At 41.6% G+C, this 11,797-nt stretch overlaps 1 protein-coding gene across 1 annotated transcript in view; it reads right to left on the minus strand.

The window, feature by feature from the left end:
• Positions 1-11,797, minus strand: part of cacna1ba (calcium channel, voltage-dependent, N type, alpha 1B subunit, a) — a 168,458-nt gene that overhangs the window by 95,532 nt on the left and 61,129 nt on the right. Inside the window, exons 5-7 of the mRNA XM_034871800.1 lie at positions 11,536-11,688; positions 10,592-10,779; positions 189-292 (exon numbers count right to left, since the gene is read on the minus strand). Coding sequence (XP_034727691.1) covers positions 189-292; positions 10,592-10,779; positions 11,536-11,688 — 445 coding nt within the window. The remainder of the gene's footprint in view (positions 1-188; positions 293-10,591; positions 10,780-11,535; positions 11,689-11,797) is intronic.

An 11,797-nucleotide genomic window follows, 5' to 3' on the forward strand; every position in this document is an offset into this window, starting at 1 on the left:
CACAAAGATTGGCCTCTGCCAGTAGCCCAACCTGCATAGAGGCGAGGGCCCGTTCATCGCTGCTTGCAGCTTTAATTTGAATTTGAATTTTGAGTCCACTAATCATGCACATCCATAGTTACGATTGAGGTTAATCTTGGTAAAACGTAAAGAATATCTCTTAGGTCATCCACACAGTTTGTACTCACCCTGACAGCACACCTAACACCAGGTTGAGCATGAAGAAGGAACCGATGATGATGAGGGGGATGAAATAAAGCCAGTTCCACGTGTTCCCTGAGGCATCATTGGCCTAAACACCACAAATGCAAAGACAAAGAAAACACTGTTAATACTTTTCACTTCACTCCACCACACTTGTTGATGCCATAATAAGAAGTGTATCTATGTTTTTCTTAGGTTCAACTAATCCCATGTAAAGACCAAAAACAGAGGTGTTTCTTTAAGACTGCAAATGACAGAAAATTATTGGTCAAATAATTACTATTGTGTTAACATATTATTGACTAAAAATGCGTTACAGTACATTCACTGAATTACTCAATTTCCTTCTCATACATTCCCATAGCGTCACAGTGCATTTCCCTGTTGGACTTCAATGGGGCTGCTTTCAACTAATTTTTAAGTGCTTTGAAACTAGAAGGTCATTGGATAAATGCTGCGCTCAAGTCAAGGAAGCTCAGCATCTCTGGGGGGTCACTGGAGGAGTGGGCTGGGCTGGACTCCAGGCTTCTTTCAAAAAGCCATTTGAAAGTCTTCATTACAAGGAGAAACTTAAAATTAAACAGCAGGGTGTCATGATTTTGGTATATTGCTTTGTATTTAACCTCTGTGTTCCCTTTGTCTCTTGTCAGATCGTTTAGTGAGTTTGTGTTTTCCAGATGGTTTGTTCCACGTTTGCCTTCCCTGTGATCCGCCTTCCCCTCGTGAGTCTTACCGGTGTCATTGTTCCTGTTTTTGGTTTTCTTTCTGCATGACCTTTTGAATTTCTGAGAGTTAGAATTCTGTCTTTGGCATTTTTATCCCTGTGTGTCCTTGGGCTCTTTTTTCAAATTAACCCTCAGCTTCATACTCTTCTGCCTGCCTGTCATATCTGGGCACAGGGCACATAAACTAGAATCAACCTAGAATGCTTCCTTGAGGATTGCCGCATTTGCCAGCACTCTCCCTAAGACTACCTGTTGTTCCCTCCCTGATAAGTAAGACCTAAACCACCTACAGGTGGAGTTGTCTGCCCCCACGGCCTCAAGTTTAGCAATCAGTCTGTCATGAATCCCCGTATCAAATGCCTTTTGCAGAACCAATAACACCATTCCACCGAGATTTATGTCTATTTTCCTGCATATGATTTCGGATAAATAGAGTAGGCATGACTTGGTAGAATGGGATTTCCTGAATCCGGATTGGAATTTAAACATGAGGTTATTAGTATTCATGTATTCATTTAAATGCTCATTGACCGACTTTTCAAAACAATGTTAAGACTGTGCACAAAAAAAGAGACTGGTCTGTAGTTAACAGGGTCGTGGCTGTTTCCGTTTTTAAATGAGGAACTATCTTGGCGTTCTTGAGGTCATCGGGAAACACCAGATTGAACAGACACGTTTAAAATATGGGAGATGTAAGAGGCTAGTTAGGCAGCGTCATCTCGTAAAAAAAAACAACCCAGGGCCTTTGGAGCAGTCTGGTTATAAGAGCCTTTTTTCCAACTCACCATACTCAACGTTCCTTAAAGAGAATGAGTTGGGCATTACACCAAGTATATTTTAGTACGATTTCACCCTATCAGTGCTAAATAACTCAAAGGAAGGCCGCAGCTTTTAAACCAGCTGTTCTGCTATAGAACTGAAGTAAGTATTAAAATGATTAGCAACCTCTTCAATATTGAAATTTAGGCCACCATTCATTTTTAATCCTTTGGTTCTTGGTTTCCTAGCATTTATTTTAGCGGCCTCGAAAATCCTTTAAGGTTGTCCACAACGTTTTAGAGTTATCTTTATTATTTGATATATCCTATAAGTGTGTTGATTTTGCTTCTCTAACAAGTTCCTGAGTCATATTTCTCGCTTGTTTATGTAAAATAAAATCATCATAATTTTTTGTTCAATTAAAAGTTGTAAGAGCCTTTTCTCTGGATTTAACAGTATCATGTTTGACTTTGTCAAAACATGTAATAAAACGCTGTTTAACTCTGATCTCTCTAAGAGGGGTTACCTTGTTAATGATTTTAAAAAATCTGTCTTTAAACTCTGACTATGTATTATTAACACATGAACAATTTAAACACCAGAGATCAATCCACCTCATCAAGCAGCCTCTTGAATGTTTCCTGGGAGTAATGATTAAATGATCTGGATAGTTCAGTCTTGTGAGATTAATAGGTTTTAGTAAGTTATAGTAGTAGTATTAGTAAAGAAATAGTACCACTTTGAGATATTTAAGTTTTGTCTGAAACTAAGATCAGATCAATAATACTCTTACAAGTCTTGCTTATCCTTTTGGACTGTTTTACCAACTGTTTAAGACCAAACGAGTGACACGGGTCCTACAGAATTTTGCTGGAAGGTTGAGCACTGCCCGACACATTTGTGTTCATATCCCCCATTAATATCATCTTTGAGCTCTCTTCGTCTGATAAATTCAAGAGGACCTGTTCCAACTCATCATAACATGGCCTGGCAGTCTGTAGCAAGACCCAAATAAGATGGGATTGTTTTTTGGTAAACATACAGTATGTCCATCCAAGTAATCTCTAAATCAATAGTAATATCAAATCTATAGTAAAAATACACAAACCCCGCCCCCTTTTCTATTTTGGTCCTTCCTCACTATACCTTAACTATTAATGGCAATTTATCACTTATGGTTTCATCTAACCAACTTTTTCTATAACTCTGATCTCTGATTGTTTCCCCAGTTGTCTAATCATCTCAAGAAGACTTCCAACATTAAGATGAAGGAAATGTAAACCTTTCTAACTAAAACTTAATTTAAAATCTGATTTAAAGTCTGTGACCGTCTCCTCCGGCATCTGGCCAACCTCGTTGTCAGAAGAGAAAGTCATGCGCCTGCCACCACGTTTGTCACCATTCCGGGGCACCTTCTCATGGGCTTCGTAGATAGGAGAAGGAAAAACAGTGACACTCTGCAACCTGGAACCACGGGTTGCTGGTATGACAGGAGCCACCGTCACATCACATCATCTGATGAACTGTCTCTGCCACAAGTAAGGCCTCTGGGAAACAAGAGCAAAAAAGGTTGCAAGCCGACACCTCAGCCCTGGATCAATTGGCTGTGAGGCTAAATTAGTCAGACCACTGGTAGTCCCACTGACAGGTGAGGCCAGCCAAAGAAGTTGTGCTGCGTGGCTAACAATGGGATCCATGTTAGTGGACCGCCAAGGATGTGGGCCTGGATTCGGTGTTGTTGTTGCTGTTGTTGGTTGTGGTCCGGGATTGCGTTCTACAGCACCAGCAAGAAGTAATAATTCGGTGAGTTTGACAAGCCCGTGGCATGAGTTAGGTGGTATTTCACGCGATGTGGAAGACACCTTTACCTATGTCCAACTCTGGACATAACAAGTACATTCTTGTTCACCAGATGAGTCGAAGCGTTCCCTGTCCCTGACCAAGGTGCTAAAACAACTGCAAGAAAGCTAGTGTAGCTTTTTTTTGATAAAGCTTATATATGATATATATGATATATGATACTATACTATAAATAAATTGAATAGTGTATGAAGGTTTGGAGGCCCCCTCAATTTACACACGGGTCAAGGCCGTAATTTTGAGGGTTTGCATTTTAGAAATGTGTGCAAGCTCCTGCAGATTACCAAGACCAGGACTACCCCTACCAACCCTCCTCTAACAGACAGGTAGAGCGGTTCAATAGGATCTTGCTGCAGAGGCTTTTTGGTGTTATGTGAACCAAGACCAAAAGAACTGTGTCAAGCAATTGCCACTGCTTGCCCGGGTAGGGCTAGGGTTAGGGTTAACTGCCTGCCGCAGTTCAAGACACACAGTAACAGGGTTCACACCCAACAGACTTATGCTTGGCAGGGAGTTCCATCAACCACAGGATATCCAGTCTGGTACCGAAAAACTCCAAGCCAACCCCCTGGAAGTAGCGGATTTCCTCTATAATCTGGAAGAAGGCTTAAAAGAAGTGCACAGTATGGCAAAAGAGCACCTCCGTCTTGCAAAAAAGCGACAGACAAAAAGTGCATGACCTTTGAGCAAGAGAATAATCCAATAGTGGTGGAGACCTGTGTTTGTCAAAGATGACACGAAAAAGAAAGGACTAAGTCCAAAGCTCCATGCACTATGGAAGGGCCCCCTGATTGTTGCAGTACGCCGTGGTCTGGTACTGAACAAGATTTAAGATCCCAAAACACAGCACAGTAATGTGTCATGACAAACTCAAGCCCTATGACAGTGAAGTAATGCCAGTCTAGGTTTCACACCAAAGAGGTAAAATACTGAAGCAGTGCCAAGACTCAGACCTTCAACCAAATGAAAAAGACCTCCAAGGCCAACTTGACAGTAATAGTTCGCAGAAGAGAAAAGGATGCAGCTTACCATCTGAGGGAAGGCATTTAGAGAAGACCGCACCCAGACCAAAATTGGAGGCATCCAACCTCCACCACGAACTAACGACCAGGATCCGGCAGGACCAGAACTGACAAAATGCTGACAAAATGCTCCTTGAGGGTTTGGATGGCCGCTTCTGCTTGAGGATTCCACTCAATGAGAACAAGTAATGGAGAAGCAACAGAACTGAAGTTTCTGACAAACGTCCTGTAGAAATTAGTGAATCCTAGAAAACTTTGAACCTCCTTGCAATTGGTGGGGACAGGCCAATCCTGTCCCATGGCCACCACATATCCCAGGAAGGGATGTTCATGTTCCTTGGGAACATTAAACTCAAATTTTTCTGCTTTAAAAAAAAGTTCATGATCAAGTAATCTCCCCAGAACAGCACATACATGTTGTATATATGCTCATTCCAGTTTTGGGAGAAGATCAAAATGTCATCAAGGTACACAAACACAAACACATTCAACATATCCCTGAGAACATCATTAACAAATACCTGGAAAACAGCCGGAGTTTTAGTTTATCCAAAAGGCAGGACCATTACTCTTAATGTCCACTGGGAGTGTTAAATCCTGTCTTCAATTTGTTCCTTGATCCTCACTAAATGATTAGCATTTCTTTAATCAACTTTGGTAAAAATGGTAGCACGCTGCAGTCACTCAAACGCAGCGATAATCAATGGGAGCCGGTACCTGTTCTTCACCATGATGTCATTAAGTCCACGATAATCAATGCATGGCCGTAACAACTTGTCCTTCTTCCTCACAAAGAGGAAACCAGCTCCAGCTGGTGAGGAAGAGGGTCGGATGATGCCAGCATCCAGAGCTGAATCGATGTAGTCCTTCATGGACTGAGTCTCAGGGGAAGAGAGAGAGTACAGCCACCCCTTAGGTGGTGAAAAAACTCAACTAGACAGGTGTGAAATCCGGTAAGCAATTTTAGCCTGATCAGATGATTAGCGGAAAGAACGGAGCTCAAAATGTAATCCACACTGCGTTACAGTCACCAGACTCGCCGGAGAAGCGTTCAGGCCGAGACAGATGAAGGAGAGAAGTGGAACTGACAGACAAATGGAGAAGCAGCCGAACCATCCCCGACTGTGGGACCAGCAGAAGTAACCGTGTATGTTGAGCTTTGAGAGGCTGGGGACGCAGCGGGAGACTGGATAGCTTGAATATACGTAGTCAGGAGAGACATTTGCTCACATAGCTCTCTGTTACCCCAACTGAAGCCTGTGTCCTTGAGACCGAAAAGAGCGTTTTGTACTCTTTTTTTTTTTTCCTCTTTGTACTTTACTCGAGTCGGCGGAGTCCATGAATGTGGCAAGATTGTACTATAACGCACACAGAGAATGGACCCAAGAATGCACGACTGAGTAAAGGTTAAATACAATGGTTTTATGAGCAAGCTAATAAAAGCTAGACAGCAAGCTAATAAAAGCAGCAACAGTTTTCAGTTTTGGCAGGCAAAGGGAAAATCCGGGAAACAGGCAGGATTCAAAACCTAAGGGAATCAAAAACTCAGGAACACAGGGAGAAATGCTCAAAATCTGCACACATGAGAAACGGATAATCTTGCACTAGGGCAAAATGAAAATAGAACTTAAACACACAAGACAGGGGATACAATGCAACACAGGTGTAAAACATTGGGACGGGGACAGGTAATCACACAGGCGGGAAAATATACAACAGGAAATAAAATAAGACAACACAACGGAGAACAGAGAACCTACAAAATAAAACAGGAAAGTAAAAAAAAAAAAGAAAACATGAAATGAACAAAAAAAAAAACTTGACACAGGGACGAGACGTGACAGTTTATGGCTAAAAGGTGCTAAGGAGAAATCAACAGTCAGGGGTTTGCTCTCCTGCTTCATCCTGAACAAAGAGTCAGAGCTTTGGCAGGGACAGACGAGGGAGTTGTCAGGCCATGATGGATTGCCACTTTGATAAAGAGGACACAGCTGGGTCCCACAGCGGCAGGAAATGAGACAGCCGTCACTCCTCCTTTGACAATTCAATCAGCGAATCCACCACTCATATTCAGCCAGAACAAGCCTGTGCGGTCAGAGTGCATTACCAGCCTGTCAGTGATCCGGAAGACAGGAAAAAGGGAAGTCTAAGGATGGATGAAGGAATCATCTTAACCCCTACCATTTACGCCCCATATGGACTAATTCTGGATTAACACCTCTGTCTAATGGGAATTATTCATCATGTTACCAAGTTAGCAAACAGCAGTTTGGGTAGCAGCAGACTGACACTGAAGATGGTGAAACCCATACTCTCCTGACTCAATTTAGGTAACTCGGCATCCAACTGGCAGCTAATTTAAATGTAAAATGTGCATTTCATTGCTGCACTGGAAAAAAAACTAATTGATTATCATAAAGAAAAAGATGCCAAAAAGATCCAAATTCAATTCATTTCAAATAAGAATTAAATGGTGTTCCCTTGATATAAGTGTGAGGCCATAGTCACATATATTTATTTCTACTCGAATATACTCTTATTCAAATGACCTGCTCAATCTGCTTTCTCGCTTGCATTTGGGTAAAAAAGCTAATTTATAGCTCTGTCCTGCTGTCCATTTGCTATTTACATGTGTGACAGAGTATTTGACATCTACCACAACTTTTCTTGCTCTCAGCAACTAAACTACTATTGATTATATTTTCAACTTCCCTCCGCTCCTCTCTCTCTTCTCTCTTCTCTTACTCCGTTTCCCTCTTTCAATACTACTATGAAGCTCACACTGCTAAACACAAATTATTTTCCCACCACAGCAGTTTAATAATTTATCCAATTGCATAATTGTTACCTTGACATAATATAATTCTGATTTTATGCAAATGCGAGAACGCAGTGACTCTTTTCATGCTAGCAGTTAAGTTGCCGTACTTTGGTTCTTATGGGAGCTGTGGCTGTGAGTCAGTCATCCTCGACAGGCTTGACTTACAGTGGAAAATATTTTGACAGTGACACAAGAAATACTCGAAATGAAATTGTAGTGCAGCCTTTCAGCTTTAATTTAAAGGTATTTACTTCACAATTGTAGGAAGGGTTTAGGAATTACACTCATTTTCATACATAGTCCCCTTATTTCAGGAAGCACCATCTTCTGATATCATGTGTTTATCATGAATAAACACTAGTGACCCAGTGCCACTGGAAGCCATGTCTTATGCTGGCTCCACCTTGTTTTATAGACGATGTGGTGTGCTTTGGATAAAGAGCCTTCCAAAGCCTTCTCCATACTTTTCTCTTCCCATCATTCTGGTACAGGTTGATCTTAGTTTCACCAGTCCAAAGAATGCTATTCCAGAACTTGTCTGGCTTTGTAAAACGTCTTCTGGCAAACTCTAATCTGGCTTTTCTATTCTTGAGGCATATTAATGGTTTGCACCTTGTGGTGAACCCTTTGTATTTGTTCTTGTGAAGTCTTCTCTTTATGGTAAACTTGGATAATGATATGCCTACTTCCTGGATAGTCTTCTTCACTTCACTAGATGTTGTGAAGGGGTTCTTCTTTACCATGGAAGGATCCTGCGTGATGGACTGTCTTCCGTGGACGTACGGGCCTTTTTGTATTGCTGGGCTTACTGGTGCATTCCTTGACATAAGGGGACTATGTATGAAAATGTTTGCAATTCCGAAACCCTTCCTCCAATTTTTATGTAAATACCCTAAAATTAACGCTGACAGTCTGCACTACAATTTCATCTTGATTTCATTTCAAATCCATTGTGTTAACGCACAGAGCCAAAATTATGAAAATTGTGTCACTGTCCAAATATTTCCTGTAACTGCAACTGTTTGCTTGTCTCTACCCCCCCCACCCCTGAGTAAGGCTGGGAGCGGAAGGAGTAGTCATATCTCAGCAAAGATGCACAGGAAAGACTAGCCTGTACATTCACACTAAATACATTTTTGTGGGTCTGAGGTGTATTTCACATTTTAGGGAGGAATGGGGGGCCATTAGCTGGACAGCAGCCCCCTGTGATGGAACAGATGACTATTTCTATTTCTATTTTTGCTATTTCCACTCTTCATTCTAACCCCAACCGGCCCGTCAGACAACGCCTACCAAGAGCCTGGGTCTGTCCGAGGTTTCTGCCTAAAAGGAAGTTTTTCCTCGCCACTGTTGCTTGCTTTGGAGGAAACTACTAGAACTGTTGGGTCCTTGTAAATTCTGGAGTGTGGTTTAGACCTACTCTATCTGTAAAGTGTCTCGAGATAACTCTTTTTATAAATTGATACTATAAATAAAATTGAATTGAATGACCCCTCCATTCCAGATCGCATAGTACAATACTATATATATATATATATATATATACACATAAGTATTTGAACACCCTGCTATTTTGCAAGTTCTCCCACTTAGAAATCATCATCATCTTTAAAAAAAAATCCAGAAATCCCAATGTATGATTTATTAACAATTTATTTGTATGACACAGCTGCAAATTAGTATTTGAAAACCTGAGAAAATCAATGTTAATGTTTAGTACAGTAGCCTTTTTTTTGCAATTACAGAGGTCAATCGTTTCCTGCAGTTTTCCTGGGATTTTGGTACACTCCTCCTCATAGATCTTCTCTAGATCAGTCAGGTTTCTGGGCTGTTGCTGAGAAACACGGAGTTTGAGCTCCCTCCAAAGATTCTCTATTGGGTTTAGGTCTGGAGACTGGCAGGCCACGCCGGAACCTTGATATGCTTCTCACAGAGCCATCCTTGGTTATCCTGGCTGTGTGCTTCGTCATGTTGGAAGACCCAGCCTCAACCCCATCTTTAATGCTCTAACCGAGGGAAGAAGGTTGTTCCCCAAAATCTCGCACTACATGGCTCCGGGCATCCTCTCCTTAATACAGTGCAGTCGCCCTGTCCCATGTGCAGAAAAACACCCCCAAAGCATGATGATACCACCCCCATGGTTCACAGTAGGGATGGTGTTCTTGAGATGGTACTCAACATTCTTCTTCTTCATAATACGGTTGGTGAAATTATGATCAAAAAGTTCTAGTTTGGTCTCATCTGACCACATGACTTTCTCCCATGACTCCTCTGGATCATCCAAATGGCCATTGACAAACTTAAGACGAGCCTTGACATGTGCTGGTTTAAGCAGGGGAACCTTCCGTGCCATGCATGATTTCAAAACATGAGGTCTTAGAGTATTACCAACAGTAACTTTGGAAACGGTGGTCCCAGCTCTTTCCAGGTCATTGACCAGCTCCTCCCGTGTAGTTCTCGGCTGATTTCTCACCTTTTTTAGGATCATTGAGACCCCAGGAGGTGAAATGTTGCATGGTGCCCCAGTCCGAGGGAGATTGACAGTCATGTTTAGCTTCTTCCATTTTCTAATGGTTGCTCCAACAGTGGACCTTTTTTCACCAAGCTGCTTGGCAATTTCCCCGTAGCCCTTTCCAGCCTTGTGGAGGTATACAATTAGTTGTACAATCTAGTGTCTTTGGACAGCTCTTTGGTCTCGGCCATGTTAGAAGTTAGATCTTACTGATTGTATGGGGTGGACAGGTGTCTTTATGCAGCTAACGACCTCAAAGAGGTGCATCTAATTTAGGATAATAAATGGAGTGGAGGTTGACATTTTGAAGGCAGACTAACAGGTCTTTGAGGGTCAGAATTGTAGCCGATAGACAGGTGTTCAAAGACTTATTTGCAGCTGTATCATACAAATAAATAATTAAAAAATCAGACATTGTTATTTCTGGTTTTTGATTTTTAGATTATGTCTCTCACATTGGACATGCACCTACAATGACTATTTCAGACTAATTTCAGATTTCTAAGTGGGAGAACTTGCAAAATAGCAGGGTGTTCAAATACTGTACTTACACACTCACACACACAATACTACTAGTAAGCCAGAACAAAATAGTATGTTCTAATAGTATGTCAAGTGCAGTATGCCAAAAACATATAACCATATGAATGACACATGGTGCTTTACAAACAGCATTTAGTGGACTCACGTTATAGAGAATGTCCACCCATCCCTCCATAGTGATGCACTGGAAAACTGTGAGAACAGCGAAGAGGATATTGTCAAAGTTGGTGATGCCATAGTTGGGTCCGATCCAGTACTCCCTGCAGGCGGTGCCGTTGGCACAGGTCCTCGCCGGAGCCTCCAGGCCACAGGGGAAATCTGCAGCTTGCTCGTCTACAACCACATACACACCACATGCAGAGGTATTTTAAGAGAAGGCTGGGGAAGTATTATGTAAACATACCTTTCGTTAGAGATACAGAAAAACATGCCATCCTATGCATAATATATGTTGTAAACAGGGTAAATTTCATTTAAATTTTTCTCTTTTACCTTCAGAAGAAGAGAAAATGAGATATAACTTTTCCTTATTTCCTTAAACTCTGCATCACCAAATTCTTTCAACATATCTTTGATTCTTACTGGATAAGGATAAAATTCCTTTAATAGAATATATTTCAATGACTTTGTTGGTACATTTATAGTCACAGAAATTAATTTCTTCAATGCAGAGCTGCCTCAGACCAGGAAAAACTTTGGAGTACCTAATGTCTTCTCTCACCATTCATTTTAGAGACATTGGTATAGCTTTCAACCTAATTAGAATATATCATACAAGAGGGGGCACCCTCTTGTGAAAACAATCTTGTTCGTCGAGTTGGAGCCTTTTCCAACTTGAGTGTAGCCTAAGGGCATGCATATTTTAGTTTGCTTTGTTTACAGAAACCTCAATCAGTTACTCAATAATGTGATGTGCTGGAGCACAGTAAACAGAGCAGAAATGGATTCAGTTTTATGTCACTGTACAATTCCTAAACAATGCCTCAAGATCAGCCATGTGTGCTTAGCAACTACATAGGGATGATTAAGGTCCTATGAACTTGTACCTATACAGCAAGAACTTGTTTCCCTTGTTCTCCTCTTGCTTACCTGTGTCTATTCTGAAGCAGGTGCGATGGAACTTGCCCATGTAGAAGTCGAGGCCGATGATGGCAAACATGAGGATGGCAAAGAAGAGCAGCAAGCCAATCTGCAGCAGAGGTACCATGGCTTTCATAATGGACTTCAATACCACCTGAAGACCTGATGCAGACCGGAGAAACATGCTTTGAGAAACATGGAGAGAGAGAGAGAGAGAGAGAGAGAGAGAGAGAGAGAGAGAGAGAGAGAGAGAGAGAGAGAGAGAGAGAGA

Source organism: Etheostoma cragini, chromosome 5, assembly GCF_013103735.1.
Source record: "Etheostoma cragini isolate CJK2018 chromosome 5, CSU_Ecrag_1.0, whole genome shotgun sequence".
In the NCBI taxonomy this organism is placed as follows: Eukaryota; Metazoa; Chordata; class Actinopteri; order Perciformes; family Percidae; genus Etheostoma; species Etheostoma cragini.